Genomic DNA, 24,070 nt, shown 5'->3' with positions numbered 1-24,070 from the left:
AGAGTGAGCTCAGCTTCTCTAATGAGGACGGTGACTCATCTCCCAGCAAGTCTCCTTCTGCGGCCAGCCGGTGGCGGCCAGCTGGTGGCTGTAATCTGCGTCTTGCGATGGGTAATTGTGAGAAATGAGAACGTGAAGTGGAGGGAAGCAGCAGGAGGCTGGCAGGGGAGGTCTGCGTCATTGCGGCTCCAGCCCCGCTCCCTCTTCTGGCTTGTTACCTCTTTATTTGTAAAGTAACAGTACTTAACTGGAATTGCTAAGCTCCTGACATTTTATGGAAAACCAGCCAGTGGACCTTTGCTTGTTTAGGTAGGTTTTTCTCAATGCAGACTTTAAATTTAGAATTCACTGTTTTAACAGTAAGCTGGTTTGCCCTCCGTCAGTTTTTAAACAGTGTAGTTGGTGAAATCAGTATCCTCTTAAGCATCGTCATCACCGGGGGGCCAGGTTGTGCCCACAGAGCAGAGCCTGTCTCTGGGGATCTTATCTGGAAGGTTTTATAAACACCACAGCTACAGCACCCAATATGCACGGAGTCTGATTTAGAATATTTTCTTTGGAAGGAAGTTTAAGGCACTCAAAATAGAAGTGTGTAGTTCTAATTATGAACTTTTTCTTCGGAAGTTTGAAATCACTCAGGAGTATATTGTTCGATTATGGATATTGCCTTCAGAAGTTTGAAGTCACTCAGGCTGGGAGTGTATTGTCTCTTTTTTTCCACGGATCTGCTATTATAGTCAGTAATCACAAGTCAGACTGCATATGGCGTTGAGTCAGGGGCAAGGGTTTGTGGTTCTGGTGTTTGCTCTGCCTCTGACTCCGTAATCTTGAGCAGCAACTTGACTTCTGTGGGTCCTGGTTGTCCTTAGATGAAGAATCTCCAGTAGCTCACGTTTACTGAGCGCCTGCGAAGTGCCAGGTGGGCATAAGATTTTCAGGATTTTATTTAGTTCTTATAGTAATCCTGTGAGTTAGAGCAGTCTGCCTATGGGCGAAATATGGCCCCTGTCTCTATTTGTAAATAAAGCCACACCCATTGGTTTATGTGTCTTCTCTGGTGGCTTTCGTCCTACAATGACAGAGCTGAGTGGTTGGCCCACAAACCCTAGAGCATGAACCGTCTGAGCCTTTAAGTCTCTTGACCCCCGACGTACAGCAAGAAATAAAGAGACCCTTCGCTGATTTTTGAGTTAGAATGTCCCTATTTTGTACATAGGGGAATTGAGCTTACAAAAGTTGGAAGTCACGTGGCTGCCTTTGTGACCCCAGGTATGCTGGCTGTGACGGTCACACTCCTGTCATTCCACCAGGCTGGCCTGCCTTCCATCTTCAGTATCTTAAGGTGTTGCTGGGACGTGTTTTCGGTTTAGGTTAATGCTGTTCTCTCTGCTGCATTCAGGAGGTTTCTCAACTCGACCATTCGTGAGAAGTGTCCAGCGTCAGAGCTTGTCATCCAGATCTTCTGTCACCAGCCCCTTGGCCGTTAACGACAATTGCATTAGACCTTCTTGGTCCCTGTCCGCCAAGCTGCAGATGCGCTCCAGTTCTCCCTCCCGGTTCTCAGGGGACTCTCCGATCCACACCTCGGCCTCCACCTTGGAGAAGATCGGGGAGGCAGCGGATGACAAGGTTTCTGTCTCTTGCTTTGGCAGCTTGAGGAACCTTGCCAGCAGTTACCAGGAATCAAATGATACTCATAGCCGACGTGAGCACAAGGCTGTGGGCCGGGCCCCTCTGGCTGTCATGGAAGGTGTGTTCAGAGACGAATCAGACACCCGCAAATTGAACTCCAGTGTTGTAGACACACAGAGCAAAAACTCAGCACAAGGGGATCATGTGCCCCCCATCTCTGATCCATTTGATAACAATAACCAGATCGCTTATGTGGATCAGAGCGATTCTGTAGACAGCTCTCCAGTCAAAGAAGTGAAACCCACAAGCCACCCGGGCTCCCTCACAAAGAAACCAGACAGCACAGCCAAGAGATCCCCCAGCTCCAAAGGCACTTCTGAGCCAGACAGAAGCTTGCGGAAGGGGAGACCAGTCTTGGCAAGCCAGGAGTCCTCTCTTTCAAGTACATCCCCTTCTTCTCCTGTTCCTGTAAAAGTTTCTATAAAGCCCTCCCGCTCCCGAAGCAAAGCAGATTCTTCTTCCAGGGCCAGTGGACGGCATTCCTCCCCTGCCCCTGCCCAGTCCAGAAAGGAGTCCTCCTCCAAACCCCAGGACTCCACGTCATCTCCTTCACCCCAGAGGCAGAAATCATCTTCCTCCCTCACTTACACTGCTCCCTCCACATCTGCCAAAAAACCTTCGGGCCCTGCTGCAAGGGGCCCCTTCCCTCCTGGGAAGAGCAGGACTTCAGACCGGAGCTTGAGTAGAGAGGGCTCCAGGCAAAGCCTGGCTTCGGACAGAGCCAGCGTCACCTCCAGCTCTAAACCCAACTCCCCTCGGGTGAGCCAGGCCAGGGCGGGGGAGGGCCGAGGGGATGGAAAGCATGTCAGGAGCTCCTCCATGGCCAGTCTGCGTTCCCCCAATGCAAACATGAAGTCTGGTCTGAAGAGGGACAGCAAGTCAGAGGACAAGGGGCTGTCCTTCTTCAAGTCAGCCTTGAGACAGAAGGAAACCCGGCGGTCGACTGACCTTGGCAAAACAACCTTGCTCTCCAAGAAGGCAGGTGGGAGCTCTGTCAAGTCGGCTGGTAAGAATGCCGTGGATGACAAGGCAGAGAAAGGCTACCAGCCTCCAGCTTCCCAGCAGCCAAATGCAAGTGCAGCTGGAAAAGAGCAGCTTGTCTCCAAGGACCCTGCTTCTGCTAAACATTCCCTGCTGTCTGCTCGCAAATCCAAGTCTTCCCAGCTAGATTCTGGAGTGCCGGCATCTCCTGGTGGCAGGCAGTCTGCTGAGAAATCCTCAAAAAAGTTATCTTCTAGCATGCAAACCTCTGCACGGCCTTCTCCAAAACCTCAGTGATATTTCTGCAATCTAAGTGTTTTATCTGTAAAGATGTTTATTTATTTAGAACCCTTCCCTCCCACCAAAGCCCTTTATGCTTTTGTATGTTTTGGGTCACGTGCCTGGTGTGCGTGCGTGTGTGTGTGTGCGCGCGCGTGCGTATGAGTGTGTGTATATGTGTGTGTAGAATTCAACTGCAAATTGTTAAAAGCGTCGCCTTATTCTGCCATTGAACCAAATAACAGCCGTAGGCAAAGCATTGATACCAAGCTAACTGGAAGAATCGTAGACGAGACCCTGGGCGGTCCCTTTAGCAATTGTACATATTTCTTTCTAGAGAACTCTCATGACTTCTGTTGGACATTAGGGTTTGGAAACCTCTGAACCAGTTAAGCTGTCATTAGCTTGTGCTGTAGAAGGATCGGTTGTTTGACTTGGGTTTCATCTGAGCAGGATTTGTCCTCACAGCTGATTGTTGTAGGGCACCAGGAGCTCTAAAAACTGTGACGCTAACAATGAACAAACCGAGAGAAGACTTGCTTTCTGCACTTTGGCCCCATCTACCAGTCTCTGTAAAGGGCAATATTTTCACACTAATGTTTCTCAGGTATATACTCAGCCAGTTTAGGGTGGATGCACATCAGTAAAAGGGTTGACGACGAAGGTGGCCTGTGAGTGACTGTCGCTTCTCCAGCTGCCGCAGATAGAAATTTCTAGAGGCAGAACTGAAGTCTTTCAGACCTTCATGTCTGCAAAGATGTGTGTACTATAAGCTGTCTTGATTCTTAAGATATGTCTTAAGAGGTGGCACATAGGACAGTCAGAGAGCCAGTCACTAATTAATTTTGTTTTCCTTCTAAATTTGCTAGCTATGGCCATTGGCGTTTTGAAATGTAGTAGAGCAGTTAACACCTTTGAAAGAGTTCTGGAAAAAAGTGGATTCTGACCTGGATGCATGAATCTGTACCATTTTCCTTCTCTGCTGTTGCTTTTTTCTGTGTTGGAAGCTGAAAGCTCGATGCTAGCCTCTGTGCGCGTGCCCGGTGTTTCTTGTAACTTGGAGAGGAAAGAAGATGCCTAATGCCAAAAGTCAGTCGATGGTGTGTCGAAGCAGTGTGTGACGAAGTATTACGTGTGCGCTTCTGATGCTGCCTGTCAGTGTCCGTTGTAGACTGCTTTTCAGTAAGTCGTTTATTTCTTCTCTGTGCTTAAGACTTCGTCTCTTACCCAGAACTCAGAAGCAGAATTGGAGCGCGTTCCATCTGGTGTTGTCAGTGCGAATTGCATTTCTTGTTCAGAAAACAAGGGAACCTCACCAAAATCTCACCGATAAGCGAGATACATAGTTCTTCAAGATTTCTGGAGGTATCCTAGCAATTTTTAGCTTTTTCTTTTTCTTTTTTTTTTTTTTCCATTTTTCTATTTCTTTTTTTAAGTGTCAAGAGAGTCATGACCCTGATTCTCTTTGCGTAGCATTTGTCGCTTTGCTACGAAGTTTAGCATACTAAGTTTTTATGGTTTAAATTACTAATTTGTAAAAAAAAAAAAAATTGTAAACCCTCCCAGCTCTTCCTGAACTCTTGGTGCACAAATCCATTTATAACCTCCCTTTTCAGTATTGCTGTGTGTGAAGTGATTAGAATACATACACATGCATAGCTATGAATTCTGCACTGCCTTTTTTTTTTTTCCTCCCCATCCTGCCCTCCCCCACGAATACCTCTTGGGAAATATTTCCATTCGGTTTCTAACTTTATTTTGCTGCTACTTTGAGCATTAGCAGGTAACTTGCAAGTCTGGAGGCCATTGTTGTTGAGGGTAGCTGGAATTTTAGACCCTTGCAGTTTTTAAGACTTAGCTACTCCGCCTTGTGGAAGTTACCATAGTGCTCCGTGAAGTTCATTGAACATGAGCCTGTCCGCGCCCCTTCGCTAGGTGTCCCCGGTGAACTGCACCAGCTTCTGGTCTCCCAAAGCAGCGGCTCCTCTTCTCTCTGTTGTAGTGTGACAGTCGACGACTGGCTGCCCTCAGTGTTGTCACTGCTTCCTCGGGCACACTGACAGCCCTCTCAGTGTTTAGCCACTGCTGGTTTTTCTGTGTCCCTTTTATTTCCTGGAAAGGATGCACCAAGTATGGGATCATCAACCAGGGGTTGAATGTTTGTCTGATTTGAGCCTCTCGTCTTTGTTTCAAAAAGGTAGATGTCATTTGAAATCTCCTATCCGAAGCTCTGAAACAGCCTTAGAATTATAGTCTGTCTGCCCAAAGGGTTTTTAATAAGACCTTTTTCTGTGGCTATTATCAGTTAAGCATTAGTAGAATCTAGTTTAATTTTCACGGTGGCAAATATTTTTTTTCTCGAGATCTTCAGGAATGGATTTTCCATTACATCCACTGTTTTCCAAAAAAAATAACCAAAAACACCAAACTGAAGAACAACTCTGCAGATTTATTTTTAATTTTCCATGGGAACTAGAAAAAAAATTCAGTATCTGTAAACTAAAAGTCTATGGGGTTTAGTCTTCAATTTTTCATATTTAAATGAAAAAAAAAGTCAGGAAGCCTTGTGGCATTGTCTGGGCGTCTTTAAGCTGTTCTGTTTTTGTGCTTGATAAACAATGAAAATCTCATCCTTAATGACTAGGAACCATCTTTAAGCCACAGAAGAGGATATTTGCCCAAAAGTTTGGACGTGGTCTTTGAGGTGTGAAAGATCTTAAGGGAAAATTATTACTTGGTTCAGTTCAGTTGTTCAGTAGCTTAGGGACATGGCATTTGCTTTGTTTTTTATTTTCCTGGTGATGTTTGGCGCATTGAGCATATCTGTGCTTTGGGGTTAGAAATGATCTGTCAAGGATGGTGGGCCAGAGTTTCTGGTTGATAACCAGGTGGGCCAGAGCAGTCATTTCCTGGTTGGCACAGAGTAATCCCTGACAGGAGTGTGGCTTTTTAATGTTTTTTGCTTTTCAAAAAACTTTCTATTTTTGATTTCTTTTCCTGTGAATATTCAGTGCACTGAGGCTGTATCATTCCTGTGCACTCCCTTGTATAATGTGGAAGCACAACGAAACGTTTGAGCTCACAGCATTTCAAGATGACCTCCCAGCCCTGGTGCTTTCCCATCCTAAAAGCAACCTAACTGAAAGGAAGTAATACCTCGCTGGACCAATAGCAATGGATGTGGGAGTATTTGTGGTCTGGTAAAATATTGTAGTTCTTTGTGAAGCTGCCCTAAACCCTTGTAATCATTCTTTCCTCATTCATTCATTCATTCATTCATTCATTCTGCAAGCATTTGTTGAGGGCCTGCTTTGCTCCTAAAAGCAAGCGGAAAGCATCGTGAGTTCGCTGTAGCCGAGGAGCCCTGGGAGCCCAGCCGATGAGCCAGGGGATGCCAGTGATACCTTAAATGGAGTGACGGTCCACCCCGAACAAAGAGAGCAAGTGGATTCTGGTGAACTGGCCAAGGCCTGTGGTCCTCTTGAGCAAGTCTCTCCTGTTCCAGAAACCAAAAGTGCCCTTCTTCATCTTCAGAGACATTATACTCTTAACATCCACTTTTTCAGACTGAGCGGTCTCTACTACTTAGGGTTTGAAAATCCATTACAAAGTCACTTTCCATTAGAATTTGGTCATCCACGTGTGTATGAAAGTAGATGTGGGGTTTGGGGGCCGGGGACAAATTGCCATCGCTCTAAAGTAACTGTCGCGGAAAAAACTAGTTATGTCAAGGAGGCAGTAGTGTCAGCCTTTAGGAAGAATGAAGCAAAGAAGAGCTGTGGAACAGAGCTCACTTACTTCAAATAAACGTGTTTCTAAAAAATAGCTTGACATCTGATGTTACATTTCATTCTGACAAATAACCGAACAGCCGAAGCTGTTGTTTCCTATGTAGGTTATCGGAATTATTGGATGGCAAGATAATTAGTGTTTCTGGGTTGGATTTTTGAGATAGTATGCAAATCATAAGCACAGTTTCAATAAAACACATATTCTGTGGGCGTGTTGAACTTGTATTATTTGGAATTGAGAAGAGCAGACTTCTGACAAACCAGTGCCTATATCATAAACAGAGTAGCTGCTACTGTGCAGACTGTCGGTCTTTACTTTCATAAAGGAAACGTTACTGTTAAACCTGACTACATTTTGGGGGGTGGAGTCCTGTGCTTTCTTCAAATGAACACTTAGTGTTTCACACTGCCTTTTGATCAACTCTCAAAGTGTTTGTTTTGCAGCTGCCGTTTGAGCATGACTAGTCATCTTTTCCCCCCAAGTAATGAAAACGATTTTGCATGGCCTCCATCTAACCCAGAAAGCATGTTCTTACCACCTATGCAAATAACTAATAAAATGTAGACTACCCTAAATGTAAATTTTTTTAAAAAGGCAATTCTTGGATTATGGAGCTCTATTTTTGAATTTGTAATTTTTTACATGTGGCTTAATCATCAATACAGAAGAGCATGAATGTGTTTTCTTGTTTTGCTTGCAAATGTTTCTCTTTGCTGCTTGCTTTTTTTTTTTTTTTTTTTTTAATCAGCAAGATTGTATGTAAAATGGTATTTTGCAAGCAGGAGTGGAATTGGATATGTTGAACACACACGGGTTTATATACTGTATTTAGCATGAACACTTTCCTAAAGTATTTTGTTCTAAAAAAAAAATAACCTGCCATTTTCTATAGATTTTAATTTTTTATATCTTCTAAGGTTCTATTGTGGTCACAAGGAGAGAATGTGGCTTCTAATAGTGCTAACAATTTTAAAATGCTTTTGTAGAGACCTAGAGCTGTTTTGGAAAGCTTCGGAGATTCCCAGCCATTAGTCACAATAAGACTAAGCTCATGGAATTTATGGTAGCATACTACAGTGGATTAGTTTCTAGATCCATCTCACAAGCATTCAAAACAAGTGTTTCCCAATTTTGGAGGGAAGGGAGGTCCACTGCAGGCTTGGGAGGCTTTTTCAAATCTCATACGAGTACTCTCCTGAAGATTCCGTTAAGCCTCTTCTGAATGACTTCTAATGCTCAGCACTCACTAGAATCATCTAGAGAACTTTTAAAGATGCCTGGGTTCTACTCCTAAGACTTTGATCTAACTAGTGAAGGGGCAAGGTCCCAGGAATTGCCATACATTTTAAAGCTCCTGGGGGTTTCTAATATGCAGTTAGAATTGAGAACCACTGTGCTAAACACCATCCCTGTGGTGAGAATCACTGCCATGTGAAGCACTCAGGAGTGACTGACTGAGACTCTTGTTTCATCGGAGAGGAAAGGGAAAAAAAGAGAACCACTGATTTAACATCCAGTTTGAAATAGGGGAGCCTCTCTGATCTGAGACCCCATTTGGGTGCTTGGAGTGTTTGGTGGGTGGCCCATCACTTGAGTCTAGTGGGATTCAGTGGTCTTCAGTTTGCCAGAGCAGACAGTCCCCTGGGGGGTGTGCATCCTTCCCAGAGCCTTTTCCCTGGATGCCACCAGAAGGCCAGACCCACAGGGGAGCTGGGAAGGCACTCTGAGTTAGAAAATGCTGAAGTAAAGCGCTCGTGGCCTTGGAAAGCCTGTTCCTGATTTTGGCAGAATGACTGTCTCTGTAGTAATTTCAGTAGCAAACTCCACACCGTCACCTGATGTCCTAGTCAGCTCATTCTCTGCTTCTCCGTGGTGTCGTTTCAGGAGTGATTTTCCGTTTAAAAATGAATGTGAAGCATTTTATTTGGAGTCCTTTTTTTGGTAACCCTCTGTGTTTTTCCATGTAATTACAAAATGTCAAATAATAGTCATCCAAAAATTTGCCAGTATGTTACCTAGAGAGGCGAATGAAATCGAGTTTTAATCTGTGGTGAGCTAACGGCACGTACAACATCTTCAGAGTAGTCTGCTGTGCTGCTCAAGTGGTTTTACCCTGTCCAGCAGGATGCTGCCTACAAAAAAAAAAGAAAAGAAAAGAAACACAACTTACCTGGTATTTCCACCATTTTGAGGGAATGAAGATCTAAGTGAAAATCCAAGTTGGAAATCCCCCTGTAGAAAAGCCCCTCGAAGAAGAGGGGCCTCGGAGGGGTGAATCGGCAGTGGGAAATTGCCCGTAGGTGCTATTCTCAGTGACCCAGTGTCCGCGTACCAGATGGGAAGACAGTCCCAGGGTTTTCTGAAGCTTCCGTCCAATGCCGGCCTTTCCAAAAACGCGTCTGTGTTCCTCTCGGTTTGCTCACCAACTGTGCCTCTCTCACCACTGGTTAAAATCGAATTCAAGCCCCATTACAAAAACAGTTTCTTCCCTGAACGCTTCAGTGCTACACTGGAATTTCTGTAGTTGTCTTAAAAGCTGCATGTCCCTCTCACTGTACTCAGAATGCCTTGATACTGTTCGTGCACCGTTCATAGTGATTTCTGTATCATTTTCTTCTTTAGTTGTACAGTAATATGGCAGGCAGGATGGCTTTTCTTGAGGCTGGAAGAAAAGTGTACCATACATTTTTAAATTATTTTAGAAACAAACTGCATGAGATGTGTCACTGACTTCTGTTATTTATTTGTATGTTTTATTATTCAAGGTGTATGCACTTTTAAGAAGCAAAATTTATATTTTTATGTTTAAAAACGTTTTATTTCTGGAACAGCAGTTGATTATATAGTATACAGTTGGAATTAAGAGAAAAGTGGAAAATGTAACAAAATATAATAAATTTATTACATGATGCCCTCCTTAAGCCATATTCCTCTTTCTCCCTTTGCCAACCTATATCTTTTTGCTGTTGACTAGTCTTGGAAATGAAGCAGGAATGATCTTTGTACCACACTGATCTCTACAAAACACTTTAACACCGTAGTGTGAAGTGAGGAAAAGCAAATTACAGAAGGATACGGACAGGTGCTCTATCTGGGAAATTTTAAAACAAAAAAAAATCCCATCTATGCTTATTTTAATTTTCATGATCAGGGATTATAATTCCCACTTTCTCTAAGAGGTATTGTGTCCTGGGCCTTGGGGCTTGGCAATAACTCACAGTCTGGCTCAGGTCCAGCAAAGGAGCCATTCTTTTCTGGACCCTCTCTTGCCCAGATATCCTCATTTTTAACCATATGTTCTGAAAAAAATTTTCCCCAGTCTTCATCTTCCCTCAGGACAGGTCTCCCTGTGGAGATGGCACATTACTTATGACCACTTGGGGGCACCAAAGATCGCTATCAGCAAACGTAATTTCAAAGTCTTGTGTGCTGGTCTCTGCTGACATGCTTATTCATTCTGAGAGGAGTGCACTTGCAACGAAGCAGGGGTTTCAGTTTAGACGAGTGCCACCAGCCATCGTTGTACTTGAAAACTATTAACTGCAGGCCGCAGAGCAGATCTTGTTTTTTCTAAAGCACTGCCTGGTGGTTTATAGGATTGGGACAGGGAAACGGCTCCTAACCAAGGACAGGTATGAGCCACATGCCTTGAAACCAAGGTATGGCACTTAACAAACCTCTCTAATTTTAAATAGTGAAGTTTTATTTTAGGTTTCATAAAGACTAACCATGTAGTACACTGATCATTCAAGAGGCTTCATTATGCCTGAAAGTATTTGCGTGTCATAAAGTACATAGACTTAATAGTTATGCAGATGTTTACAGATCATTTTGTTTGTCTCCGTAGAATTTGGAAGATTATTTTTAAAAATATCTGAATGATCGGTATCTCCCTGTACGCCTTTCTGTCCTCCGTCAGTCTTCCTAGAGAAAGCAAAGGCTTGATAAAGCCCCTGGTCCAGGACACATGTTCCTCTGGGCCCAGGGAGTGATTCTAGACCACTGTGACTCCATCGGATGGGACTTCAGCCTGTTCCCCACCCTCAGGGTCCCCTTTCCCTTTCTGAAGCCTGCTCCTAAGTTTTTGCAGGTGGTGGTTTTGGTTTTCCTTTTTGCGGGCCTGAGTCTCAGACATTTCCACGCAGGTCATCTGGTAGGTTTCACCTCTCTGGGTGGGTTGGGTCTACCTCATGTAGAACCCTCTGGAATTCAGTCTTGATTTGGTCTGGTCTTAGCCAAGTTTCTCACCCCCTGTCAACATTGGCTACAGAGAAACGACAAGGGCTCTCTCCTCGAGTGATAGGTTTTTGCATCACGACATATAGCCTGATGGCCTTGCACCTCATTTCTTTAAGAATTCAGGGCTGTGACATTAATCTGGTTGTACTTTGTATTTAAAATAGCTCGGTTTTTCTTCAAGTGGGAAGGTGATGTGAATGAAACCAGGGTTATAGTCAGAATCAGGCCACCCCGCCACTGGCAGTCTCTCCTGCACTCTTCCTTTGCTTCAGAAGAATTCACAGAGGCTCACCATATAGCGATCCAGTTCCTGCGACTCGGACGGTGTCAGACTCATCGGAAGGCACGTGTGGGTATGGTGCAGTGTGGCTGAGCACGGGTGGCACTGGCTTCAGGGTTCCCAATCCACGAAATGTGGCAGTAGAGAAAGCCCCTTTACTGTTGCACTCAAGATCAAAGTCCAGATTCCTTTGTTTTACAGTGCTTCCTGTATGCCTAAATGCTGGGGATATGACCACGTCCTGAGGAGCTCATGGTCCGGCCAGGGTCAGGTTGGTTCATAGGTAATTAATATTTCAGTGCTTCCCACGATGCTGTTTACTCATTGCTCTTCCCTCAAGGCGTCGCCGCGTTCTCATCCCTCTTCCAGCCAACTTCCTGGAATTTTGCTCAGGAGGCCTGTCTCTGGGGTACCCACATGGCCATCCCAGCCTTCATGTCTTTCCTAAGATGTTGCCTTCTCAGCAAGGCCCTCCCTGATCACCCTTTTAAAACACTGCAACCTGCTTCATGGCCCACCCCCCACTCCCTACTTTATTATAGTTCTTTATGTAACTTGTCAACTACCACAGTCTATATACAACATAGCATGTATGCAATACATTTGCAACCTTTGGTCTATATGCAGTAATCTATATGTTACAGCCATCTATAAGCGATACATAGCCTGTATGCGATACAGATGCGACAGGGCGTCTGTATGCACGTGTAGCACATACGCTTACTTCTGTAGCTTGCCTACCTGTTCTGTTCACTGCTTTTAATCCAGTACCTCAGAGAGTGCCAGGCCTCCTAGTACCTAGTAAAAATTCGACTACCTGAATTAGTGGATTTGCTTGAGTAATCCACTTAACCATTCTGAGTCCCCTTCCTGTCTAGAAGAGGAAGACGAGCAGGACTTGCATCGTGGAGTTGTGGAGGTTACATAGGAAGGATGCCCGTAAAGCATGCAGCGCAGTCTCTGGCACAGAAAAAGTGCTTGGGGAAAAGTGCCATTCCTAATCATAACGGTAGGGATGGAGCTGGGGCTGATCCTCATGGGAGCTTTACAGAGGAGGAGCCATTGGAGCAGAGCTTGCACCTTTCTGGCTGAAAGTGCTGCTTGCACTTTCTGGAAACCCCAGGAATCCAGCTTTCCTGGAATGTAGGGCAGGAAGCAGTAGCTGGAGGGGCAAGGAAGGCCGACAGAGGCCTCATCTAGAAGGCCCCCCCCGACTTAGGTCTGTCCTGAAGTAAATGAGAATCCAGGAAGAAATTTTAATTTAGGGGAGAGAGGAGATCTACTTTGTGCCTTAGCATGGTCACCATGGCAACAATGTGGCACCAGCGAGCCCGGGTTAAGGAGCTTGTTGCAGGAGTCTGCGAGCAGTCTGGAATGCTGACCTAAAGTAGTGTTGGGTGGACAGAGACAAGGGGAGCTCCTGGAGGGGTGACATGCTCTGGTCCCAGAGGCGGGCTGCTGGTTCAAATTCTGATATGGTGACTTCTTAGCGGGACAGCCTTTGGCAGATTACTTCACTTCTCTGTACCTCAAATTCTTCACCTGTAAAATGTGGCTGAAAGTGTGTCTACAGGATCATAGGGAGGCTTAATTGGGGGGTTGGTTTGTCTACATTTAATATATTACATTGACTGCAAGTGTATTTGATTTTATCTCTTATCTTACTATTCTTTTCAATTTGTCCCACCTGTTTTCTGTTTCTTTTTTCTCTTCCTTCTTGCCTTTCGTTTAGATCAGTCCAACATTCAAAAAAATTCCAGTTTTTCACTTCTGTTAGTTTATTATTCATCCTCTTACTCGTTTATTTTATTTTCATCCTCTTACTCTTTTTTTAGTGGCTGTCCTTATGGTATCAGCATGCATTCCTGATTTAGAAGAGTCTAAGAAAACTTGGTAATTTTTGCCCTTTCAGGGTCTTAGAACACTTTGATTCCATTTTACCCTTTCCACCATTTGTTACTGGTCGCTATGCATTCCAATTCCATGTGTATTTAACTTGTGTAGACACATAACACACATAACTAACATGACTACGGGTGTCGAAAGCCAGTGTTCACTTAGATGGACCAGTACACTCACCCTCCGTCGCTTGTTCTCCCCTCCCGCATTCCAGTGTGTTCCCTGCAGTCCTTTTCCTTCTGCCTGAAGAATTCCTTTTAATCTTTTTTTTTTTTCTGCCCGTGCTAATGATGCACTCTCTTAGCTTCTGTTTGATGGGAAAGGTCTTTATTTTGCCTTTACTTTTGGAGGTTATTTTCACCGGGAATAGAATTCTAGGTTGCAAGTTATTTTCTTTCCTTTTCATTCTGTGGTCTTCTGCCATGATTATTTCTGTTGCTAAGTCAGTTATTAATCTCATGGTTGTTCCTTTGAAGGTGTGCTGCTGGGTTTCTTTCTTTCTTTTTTTTTTTTTCTAAATGCTTTGAAGATGCTTTTCTTTGTTTTTCATTAGTTTCACTTTTATTTTTTTTTATTTTTTTATTTTTTAAAGATTTTATTTATTTATTTGTCAGGCATAGAGGGAGAGCGAGCGAGTGAGCACAGGCAGACAGAGAGGCAGGCAGAGGCAGAGGGAGAAGCAGGCTCCCTGCCGAGCAAGGAGCCTGATGCGGGACTCGATCCCAGGACGCTGGGATCATGACCTGAGCCGAAGGCAGCCGCTTAACCAACTGAGCCACCCAGGCGTCCCTAGTTTCACTTTTAAATGTGTTTTTATCCTGTACTTTATGAATCAGACCTGGAAATGTTTTTAGGCATTATCTCTTTAAATGTTGCTTCTGCCCCATCCTCCCAGACCATTCCAGGACTCAGTAAACGGCTTCACTGTCCAGCCCAGCTCCTCCATGCAGACCAGGGGTCCATCCTTGACTCTGGCCTTTCCCTCAGCCCCCTTCCTCACATCAGATCCATTCACAAGCCCTGTCTAGATCCACTTCCACAACGAGGTCCTAAATCTGCCCTCTCCTCCAGCCCTATTTTATATCATCCTCCTTCACTTTCAGGCCCAGAAGCCACCTATTAGTGCCTTGACCAGAGAATCCTATTTCCATTTTACGCATATATAGACGGAGACTCAGAGAGAGTAAAAAACTTACCCAAGATCACACAGGTAATGAGTGATAGATCTTGGATGTGAATTAGGCCTAATACTACAAGTCTTGTTTTTTTTTTTTTTTTTTTTTTTAAGATTTTATTTATTTATTTGACAGGCAGAGATCACAAGTAGGCAGAGAGGCAGACAGAGAGAAGAGGAAGCAGGCTCCCTGCTGAGCAGAGAGCCCAATGCGGGCCTCGATCCCAGGACCCTGGGATCATGACCTGAGCCGAAGGCCGAGGCTTTAACCCACTGAGCCACCCAAGCACCCCACAAGTCTTGTGTTTTTTCACATTATTACTCCCAGTTCCCTATGTGATAGTAAATAAGGGAATTAAATCATCAACATATAGAACTGTGTTTAGCCATGCAGTTACTAGAAGGAGAATCTAGATTATATAAAGTCTTTCTCTTTGTAATCTCTGAGTAATTTTTGTTACAGCAAATTCAGGAAGTGAGGAAATTTCTGCTTTTTGGTTACAGAATTTAGAACCTCCTTTGCTCAAATTTTTTTTTTTGAAACTAAAAAGTAATTTTAGACTCAGAGAAGTTACAAGAATAGTTCAGAGAATTTCCATATACTCTTCACCCAGCTTCCCCAAATGTCAGCATATTGTGTAATTGTAGTACAATGTTCAAAACCAGAAACTAACATTAGTACAATACCATTAACTAAACTACAGGCTTTTATCCAGGTTGCACAAGTTTTTCCGTATCTGTCCAGGCTCAGGTCCCACATTGCATTTAATTGTCATTTCTCCTTAGTTCCTCTAAGCAGTGACAGCACTTAGTCTTTTTTGATCTTGACAGTTTTTGAAGAGTACTGGCCAGTTGTGTAGAATGTCCCTTGTTTGGGTTTGTTTTATGCATTGTCCCAATTAGATGGAGGTTTTTTGGCATTTTTTGGCAAGAATATCACAAAAGCAATATGCCCTTCTCAGTGCATAGGGAGTACATGATATTAATATGTCCTATTCCTGGTGACATCAGAATCTTGGTCACTTGGTTAAGGTGATGTTTTTCAGTTTGTGCATTGTAAAATTACTATTTTTCACTTTGTACTTAATAAATGTCTTGGGAGAGGTACTATTAGACCATGCAAATGTCTCCTCAGACTTTGGCCAGCTCCTCAAGTTTTAGGATCTGTGACAATTTTTATTACTGTGGTCTAACGGCAAAAAGAGAAAGACATTTTAATAAGCTGATTTCATAAGGAGCCCAGAAGCAGAGCAGATGCAGAGGTTGGATCAGCGCCTCATCAGGGTCACGAGGACCATGGTTCTCTCTGCCATTCTCAGCATGGTAGCCTTTGTCTCTAGAGTCAGCCTTCAGTAGCAACTGGCACAGTTGCATAAACTTGACAATGTCCAGTTGAAGGATGTGGGATCTATCTCTGCCTAAGTTCTCTCGAGCAGTAAGAGAATATTTCCCAGAGACCATCCCCAGCCTCCTCTAATAAATCCTTCCCTCTTGTTGACCAGGGTCTTGGTTACCTGCTTATCACCGAGTTGCAAGAAAATCGAAGTATGACATTTCCCAGTGGTATTTTGGATGGTAGAAGGGTGGTTGGCTCTGTCAGAGAAGAGGACTGGGGGAGTGAGTTTGGGGAGACAGCCCAACACCTGAGGCAGTGCCTTGCGATGAAATCTTTATAAATCTCAATAAATCTTTGCAGAGCGAATGAGGTTCTTTGTCTCTTGCCTAGAGACATAATTGGCCATTAATGTGGAAACGTTAGAGCTCTTGCTTGTGGAATCAGAAGAGAGTGACTTAGTGGATCGGGGAACAGTGAGGACATCTTGGCAAGGATGGAAGAATGGCAAACACGGGTCCCTGGTGGGAGAGCTCCCAGCTCTGTGACACCCTTAAGCTTCATTGTACTTTGGTCAAGGATGATGCACCTCTGGCCCGGTTGTTCCATCTCCGAAACCTGGAGAGACCTTACAGGTGCATTTTTGAAGGAAGGCAGAGAAACCTGTCTGTTAGACTCAACTGCCTCTCCTTCAAAGGCTCTCTAGTGGCAAAGGGGCGCTGAGAGGCGGTCCCTGCTCCATACACTCAGGCTTCTGGCTCTGGGGGCCTTGGGCACAGCCTGGTAGCTTGTTTGGTAAATAATGACATTGTTATAAATATTTAATAAGTCAAGGGACTGCAGCACATGCAAAATTGATGAGGTCCCCGTGTGGGAAATGCAGGCTTTTCTCTGTATGTGTGCTCTGAAGGAGGCAGTTAGAGGCTGACGTCTGCTGGGGCTGACACCTGTATATGTGGTAGGGCTGATGAATGGCCGGAGGACTCTCCGCCATATTTAGGAAGCATCAATCCATCATGCCGGAGTTTAGGCTGAGGGAGGAATTCACGGCCATCAATATTCCCCGTGTTTATTAAGCACCTCGTGCTGCAAGAGACAGTGAGTCCTGCACCGGTCCTGGGAGCAGCGCCTCCAGAAAGGGCACGGTGGCTCCTTGATGAATGACTTTAATAAGAAGCAGCTTGGAAGTACCTTCAAGTAAAAAAACTAATAACAATAATTAGATGTTTCTTAATCATTTATTTATTTTATAATTTATGCCCCTGCCTGCTTCCGGAAAAAGGAATGGATGTGGCTTGCAATTAAAACACATCTACCCAGGATGGTTTAAATGAAGATAAACACGAGATCAGAAACGGTACTGAGGGAGTGAATTTTTCTTAATCAACTTGGCCGCTCCCCGCCGAGAATATTGTATTCCCTCTGCACAGCAGTCACCTTTTGCTCCGTGGAGCCATGGGATGTGGCAGATGTAAAGCAGCGGCTGGAGGTGTCGTGGGGACGGGAGGATGAGGCGGGAGCACGATGTGACCTGTGGTCTCAGCCTCTCCGCACCGGGCTCCCAGGCACATTTGCATTTCATTTATCATCGCTCCAAACAAATCTGTTTGTCTACGGCAGGGTGGCATGAAAAATTAATGCCCCTGTGTCAGACAGAGCTTGTCAGAGTGACAGTGCCAAAAGGGGATGACAAAGGGGCGACATGCGTGGCACTTTCTACTTAACAACCACTCTCCTGTTCCCTGAATGCCTTTTCCCCAGCCTGTGTGTTGACCGAATGGGGCTTTGGCAGCCATAGCCTGCCTAGGAGCTCAGCACAGAAAGCCTGTCTCTGTGTAGTAGCTCGGGCCCTGTGTGTGGTGTGTGCTGTCCAGAACAGAAGTGGCCGCAGTTAGAGCTGGGTGACCCTTGTCCCCGTCTTTGCGGAGCCATCCCAGGCTCAGAGGAGCAGAAGGAAGGCAGCCCCTCCAGAGGGTTCTCAGAGAGCAGGCCAGGGCAGAGGGTCCGGCACCTCGGAACCTCCATGAGACTAGTGCTTTTTCCGCACACTTCGATGCTCCACAAATGTTTGCTCAGTCAGAACCTTGTACTGGCTTCTTTCTGACCTGTGGTCCTATCGGTAGGAAGAGCCACCTCCTTCCAGCAGCAGGGATGGTCTAAGGGAGCAGTTCTGAAATCATGGATCCTGGAGTCATGACTGTCTAGGTTCAACTCCCAGCTTTGTGACCTGGGGTAAACTTTTGAAAATATTTTTGTGCCTCAGTGTCACAGATGTATTCAGACAAATGTCTGGTGCTTGGTGTTAACTGGGTGAGTGATTATTATTTCCTTGACCTTCATCCAAGGTGAGTGGATGAGGAAGGCCATGGAACTCAGTGAGCGAGCCTTGAGCCACATCAGAAAGGCAGTGTGGCCGGAGCTGTGTCGCAAGAGTTAGGAGCTTGTTGACTTGCTGAACGGCCTTGGGAAAGTAGACATCCTCTTCTGTCTGGTTGACCCACTAAAAAAAAAGAAGTCCCTCTTGCCTCCGTTCCCCACCAAGCCTGAGTATAAATGTGATGTTAGCTTTGTTAGCTTTCTGAGATGAAGCACTCTGACCCAAGCCAGGGCTGAGCAAGGCACTCTCCTCTTAAGAAGGAGAAAGGAACGCAGTTTTCCTGCCGTCTGTGGGAATTTAGTAGTAATCTTCAGGCACTGGATCACTTCCCTCATTGCACATTAGAATTCCCCTGGGCGTTAAAAAAAAAAAAATTCCTGACGTCTGGAACCCTCACCTAGAGATTCTAATTGGCCTAAGGTGAAGCCCAGGTAGCCGTGTGTTTTTATGGCTCCCTCCATGTTCATTCTACAGGTGGTGAAGAGTGAGTCCAGAGAACCTGCAGGATGGGTGCAGGACGGACCATAACAAGGTCAGGAGGCCTGTGTGCCTCTGGTAGAAGGGCTGCGGCATGGTTTCGTATAGGACCTGGGTGATAGATAATGCCAAAAATTGCAAGGGCGGCTCTAAAATGTCTGGAGTTTGGAGAAACTCTGGGGTAGATCATCCACTATGGTTTGGGGCTGGCGGGGTTTTCTGCTCTCGCCCTCGAAACAGGAACTTCGGCCAACACTTAGGCAAGTATTTAGAGGTGTTGAGAAGTGAGTTTGTGTCCGGGGGTCAGTGATTTCGTCCTCTGCAGTACAAAGTGACAATTGTCCTCCATTTTCCGTTCATCGCACCCCTGCCAGCAGCTGCATTTCCCATCCCCCCTGCGGGTGGGTGGTCCTCTGGCCAGGAGGGTGTAAGGGGAATGGGTGCATGCCACTGGTGGGTCACATCTTTGGAAAGGAAGCAGGTTGACCTCCACTTTCTCTCGTTCCTCTTCCTGCTGGCTGGGCTGTGGTGGCCCCTGCAGGCAGAAGCGAAGCCACCTGCCAGGGAGGGCAGGGCAGCCCCGCTGCTCTGGACTGTGGTGAGAGAAAAAAGAAGAGCCCGTTATTTTACCAAAGTCACCAAGTTGTTAAGTCTTTGTTTCAACAGGACGGCCTGCACTCTAACTAATACGTGATTCCTTCGGCACCAACGTTGGCACGCTCGAGAATTCTAGGAAGAGGACAGGGAAGAGTCGGAAGAGGAGGGGGAGAAGGAGGGTTTCCCCCTCCCTTCGCCACCTCGGTGATCGGGTGATGGGTGTTACTCTTTTCTCAGGTACCAGAGAAGTCTTCCTGATCAGGTCCACCTCGTCCCACACCACCACCAAAAGCCTCCCGAGTTTACAGCATTTATCCCAGCGGGGATTTTTATACCCCCTTTGGCTCCTGTTTCACCTTCAGGTTTGCTCTCAGCTGGCTCAGGTTCTTGGTTGGTTGTCCGCACCCCGCCAGAGCAGGGGGATGTTATTCCTTGACCCCGTTGTCCCCCTGCCATTAGGAAGCAATGATCGGGAGTCAGACTGCATGCTTCTTTCTCAGATCAAAACATGGTCCAGATGGAGCCCTTCATTTTTTTTGTAGATCCCATTTGGCGACCTAGCATTTTGTTGAAGTTTGGCTCGTTCACTCAACAGCTACTTATTGAATGCCTCCTGTGTGTCAGCCACAGTATGCCAGATGCTGGGGGAAGAGTGTTGAGCAAAACCAACATGCTCTTTGCCTTCATGTGGCTTAGAGTCGAAAGAAAATATGAACAGAATAACTTCACATGGCCCGCATTATTCATAGAGAAACGTTTGCGGTTTTCTACGTTGCTCATGCCTATCAGAAAAATAAGAGCAATATTAGCCATCAATGGTTTATTCCCCTGGAAAAGAGGACAATTGTAGTGTGATTTTGGTTTTTACGATTTTAGATTTTTCCCTCTGATGAGATAGCAAAGAAAAAAGCTGAAGAAAAGGATTTTTTCAGACCAGATAACAATTCAAAGCTACGCATCTGACTCTTTCTCTCTTCCAGTATCTTACTGAAGTGTCCTTGCTTAAACCAAAGAGAAAGCTCCAAGGCCATGCCTACAAACAGAAGTAGCATCCCTCAGAAGGCTTCTGTGGAGAGCTCAGTGTGGGAGAAGGAGGGCCTCCTAAAACCTGTGACCTTGAGAAGATCTTGCCAAAAAAAGTGATGGAAGGATTCCCACCCCGAACCTCCCTAAACCCTACAGCGTCTGTGGAATGTACAGATGCTATAGTCAAAGGGTAGGAGAGAGGACCAGTGAGTACAAAACAATGCAAGGGACAAGTCCTGCTCTCTAAGGAGCGGGGGTTCTACAGCGATGCCTTGGAGTCTTCATTCACGGCCTGTAAGGGAAGAGGGGGGACAATATTGTGTATGATCAGTACCTGCCAGGTAGCCCCTTGGGGGGAGCAGTTATCTAGGGAGCACGGAGAATAACTCAATACATGCATGAATAAGAGAAAGAACTTCCAATTATTTTATGAAAGCAGGCTTTTCACAGACTGAATATAATAATACGCCATAAACCAAGGGGTATGTTTACCTCAACTTTCTGCAACTGAGGTCAGTTAGACAAACAATCTAATGATCAAAGTAGAATTTCCTTCTCCTTTTGTTCTCACAACCCATCCACACGAGGAGTCGTTAATGAAGCTCACTCTCAGCTACTGGCATTGAACTATCTTCACCTATTTCTGAGGGAATTCTCTGGACACGCGAAGGACTTCATGAACGTGAAAGAGAAGAAGCACCCTAAAGACTCAGAACAAGCGGCACACCATGAAGCCCCGCTGCTGCCACGAGATTTAGAGGGGCAAGGCAATGACAGAAGCACACACAGGGTCCTATGAAAAGGTATCCTTAGAGTAGCAAAAGGAATTTTGGAGATACAAAGAATGGTTTCAAAAATGGGATAGCATAATCAAATGGATAAATTAAAAGCCTTTATCAAGAAACGCCTTTAAAATTTGTTTAAAAAAGACAAAAATCATAAAAGACAAGATATGAAACTAGATCAAATTATTCAACACTTATGTAAAAGGAGTTCCAAAAATACATAATGAAGTAGACCGAGGGGAAGAAATAATCAAAGAAAAGAAAATTTGACCTGAATACTTAAATTTTTATGTCAAAGGGGCCTCCTGATTTATGCTTTTAGGATTAATTGAAAAAAAAAAAAAAGTTCTGCACTCGGAGATGTTTTGTGGGTTTTTATAAATTCTAAGTATAAAAAGAAGATACAAAAATTAGCTAGGGGAAGACAAGAACAATTTAAACCTAAGGCATGTTGAAGGAAATAATAAAGATTACAGCAGAAATTAGTAAAATAGAGACTAGAAAAATTATAAAGTCAACAAAACCAAAAGTTGGTATTTTGAATGAGTCATCAAAATTGGCAAATCTTTAGCCAGACTGATCAAAAAAAAAAAAAAAAAAAAAGGCTCAACTTACTAAAATCAAGAATGAAAAGAACATTTGTAATATTGTGATTGGTAAGAAACACGTATTAGGTCTTCATCCTGGTTCTTGTCACAGACCTCCAAAAACCTTTGCAACTTCCTGAGAGGAACCATAAATGTGAACTGAGTGTCTTCTGTTATTCATAAGAAGCCCCTTCAGCCCCACCTGAGTTTGTTATTGACGCATATTGAGGTCACTTTGGGAAAGCCCCTAAGGAGGGAGTGGGTGCTGGTTGCCAGGGGAACCGCCTCTGTGCTTAGAGAGTTGGAAATTTCAGCCTCACCTCCCAACTTTCAGAGAGGTGAGAGGGGCTAGAGGTTGAGTGAATCACCAATGGTGGGTGATTCAATCACTCTTGCCTTCGTGAAGAGCCTCCATAAAACCCAGGGTTTGGAGAGCTTGTATGTCGGTGAAGACAGAGGTGCTTCATCAACCCTTTCCCACACAACTTGCCCTACCCATCTCTTGCCATCGACTGTTGCTGAGTTGTATCCTTTTGTAATAGATTGGTAATCTAGCAAGTAAACTGTTGACAGAGTTCTGTGAACCATTCCAGCAAACTGTCAGACCTTAGGAAGAGGTTGTGGGAACCTCTGGTTTATAGCCAGTTGGCCAGAAGAACAGGTAACAACATGGACTTGCAGCTGCTGTCTGAAGTGGAGGGGTAGGGGCAGCCTTAACTCTGCGATCTACACTAACCCCAGGCAGACCGTGTCAGAGCTGTGAAGTCACAGGGCATTCGGTTGGCATCTGCAAAGAACTGGAGAATTGCTTGGAGAAATTGTGGGAAAAACCCTTCCACACTTGGGTGTTAGAGGTGAAGTATTGAGACCAGTAGTAGAGATTTGAGAAGAGAAACAGTGACTTTTTCCTTCTGACAATATTACTACTGACCTTATAGAAATAATAAGAATTATAAGGGAGTGATACTGTGAACACCGTGGCCCAGGAATTAGCTTAAACAAAATGGACAAGTTCCTAAAAAGACAGAAAGTAACCAAGAAGCAGTAAAACGTTTGAATTGACACTGAACAAGTAGAGATTGAGTTAGTAAAATGAAACCCAAAAACTAACCATGAAGAAAAGCCCAGGCCAAGATGTCATTGGTGAATTCTACCAAACAGTTATGTTTTTTTCTTCTACCAAACATTTAAAGAAGAATTAATACCAGACCCTTCCAAAAACATAAGAGGAGGGAACACTTTGCAATTCATTCTATGAGGCTAGTGTTACCCTGATAGTCAAACAAGTTAAAGACATCACAAGTGAAGATAACCAGAGTCTAGTAGCTCATAACTATGGATACAAAAATCCTCAACAAAAACTACTGAACCAAATCCAACAATATATAAAAGGATTACACACCAGGACCAAGCAGGATTTATCCCAGCAATGCAAGGTTGGTTTCATATTTCAAAGTCAATTAATTTAATGTCCCATGTGAATAGAATAAAGGCAAAAGCACATGATTATTTCAATAGATGCAGAAAGGTATTTGACACTAATATCCCTGCATTATAAAAATACTCAACAAACTAGAAATAGTAGGGAACTTCCTCCCTGATAAAGGACATTTATGAAAATTCCACAGCTGTCCTCATATTTAGTGGTGAAAGCCTCAATGTTTTCTCCCTAAGTTCAGGAACAAGAGGGATGTCTGCTCTCACCACTCCTATTCAACACTGTACTGGAGGTTGTAGCCAGGGCAGTTAGCTAGAAAATGGAATAAAAGGCATCCAAATCAGAAGGAAGAAGTCAAATTACCTCTAAGTGCAGATGACATGGTCTTGTATGTAGAAGTCATAAAAAGCCACTAAAAATGATTAGGACTAATAAATGAGTTCAGTGAGGTTGCAGCATACAAGCTCAATATACAAATATCAGTTGTATTTCTATACACTAGTAATGAACAAACTGAAAGTTAAATTAAAACAATTGTATTTCCAAGGGCATCAAAAAATAAAATACTCAGTGATATACTTAACAAGAGAGATTCAGAACTTGTACACTACAACTACAAAACATTATTGAAAGAAATTAAATAAGATTTAAGTAAACAGGTTCATACATTGGAAGACAGTGTTGTTAAGATTGGCAGTACTCCCAAAATTGACCTACAGATTCAATGAAATCTTTATCCAAACCTCAGCTGGCTTCTTTGCAGAAATTGACAGATTGACGTTCAAAATCATATGGAAATTTATGGAACCCAGAATAACCAAAAAATTTTTGAAAGAGAAGGACAAAGTTGGAGGACTCACACTTCCTGATTTCAAACCTTATTAGAAAGCTACAATAAGAGGTGCCTGGGTGGCTCAGAGGGTTAAAGCCTCTGCCTTCAGCTCAGGTCATGATCCCAGGGCCCTGGGATTGAGCCCCACATCAGGCTCTCTGCTCAGTTGGGAGTCTGCTCCCCACCCCCCGACCTGCCTCCCTGCCTACTTGTAATCTCTGTCAAATAAACAAACAAAATCTTTAAAAAAAGCTACAATAAACAAGACAGTGTGGTATTGGC

At 44.3% G+C, this 24,070-nt stretch overlaps 1 protein-coding gene across 9 annotated transcripts in view; it reads left to right on the top strand.

Moving 5' to 3' along the window:
- USP31 (ubiquitin specific peptidase 31) overlaps window positions 1–24,070 on the top strand; it is a 215,837-nt gene that overhangs the window by 82,148 nt on the left and 109,619 nt on the right. For 2 of the 9 annotated variants that reach the window (XM_032328540.1, XM_032328539.1), the window contains exon 16: window positions 1,400–8,120. The exons of the other annotated variants lie outside the window; for them this stretch is intronic. In XM_032328540.1, coding sequence (XP_032184431.1) covers window positions 1,400–2,970 — 1,571 coding nt within the window. In that variant the 3' untranslated portion in view covers window positions 2,971–8,120. Of the gene's footprint in view, window positions 1–1,399; window positions 8,121–24,070 lie in introns of those variants that run through there. 9 annotated transcript variants of the gene reach the window in all.

This window comes from Mustela erminea, chromosome 20, assembly GCF_009829155.1.
Source record: "Mustela erminea isolate mMusErm1 chromosome 20, mMusErm1.Pri, whole genome shotgun sequence".
In the NCBI taxonomy this organism is placed as follows: domain Eukaryota; kingdom Metazoa; phylum Chordata; class Mammalia; order Carnivora; family Mustelidae; genus Mustela; species Mustela erminea.
The sequence above is the reverse complement of the archived record's forward strand: the minus strand, read 5'-3'. Positions and strand labels throughout refer to the sequence as shown.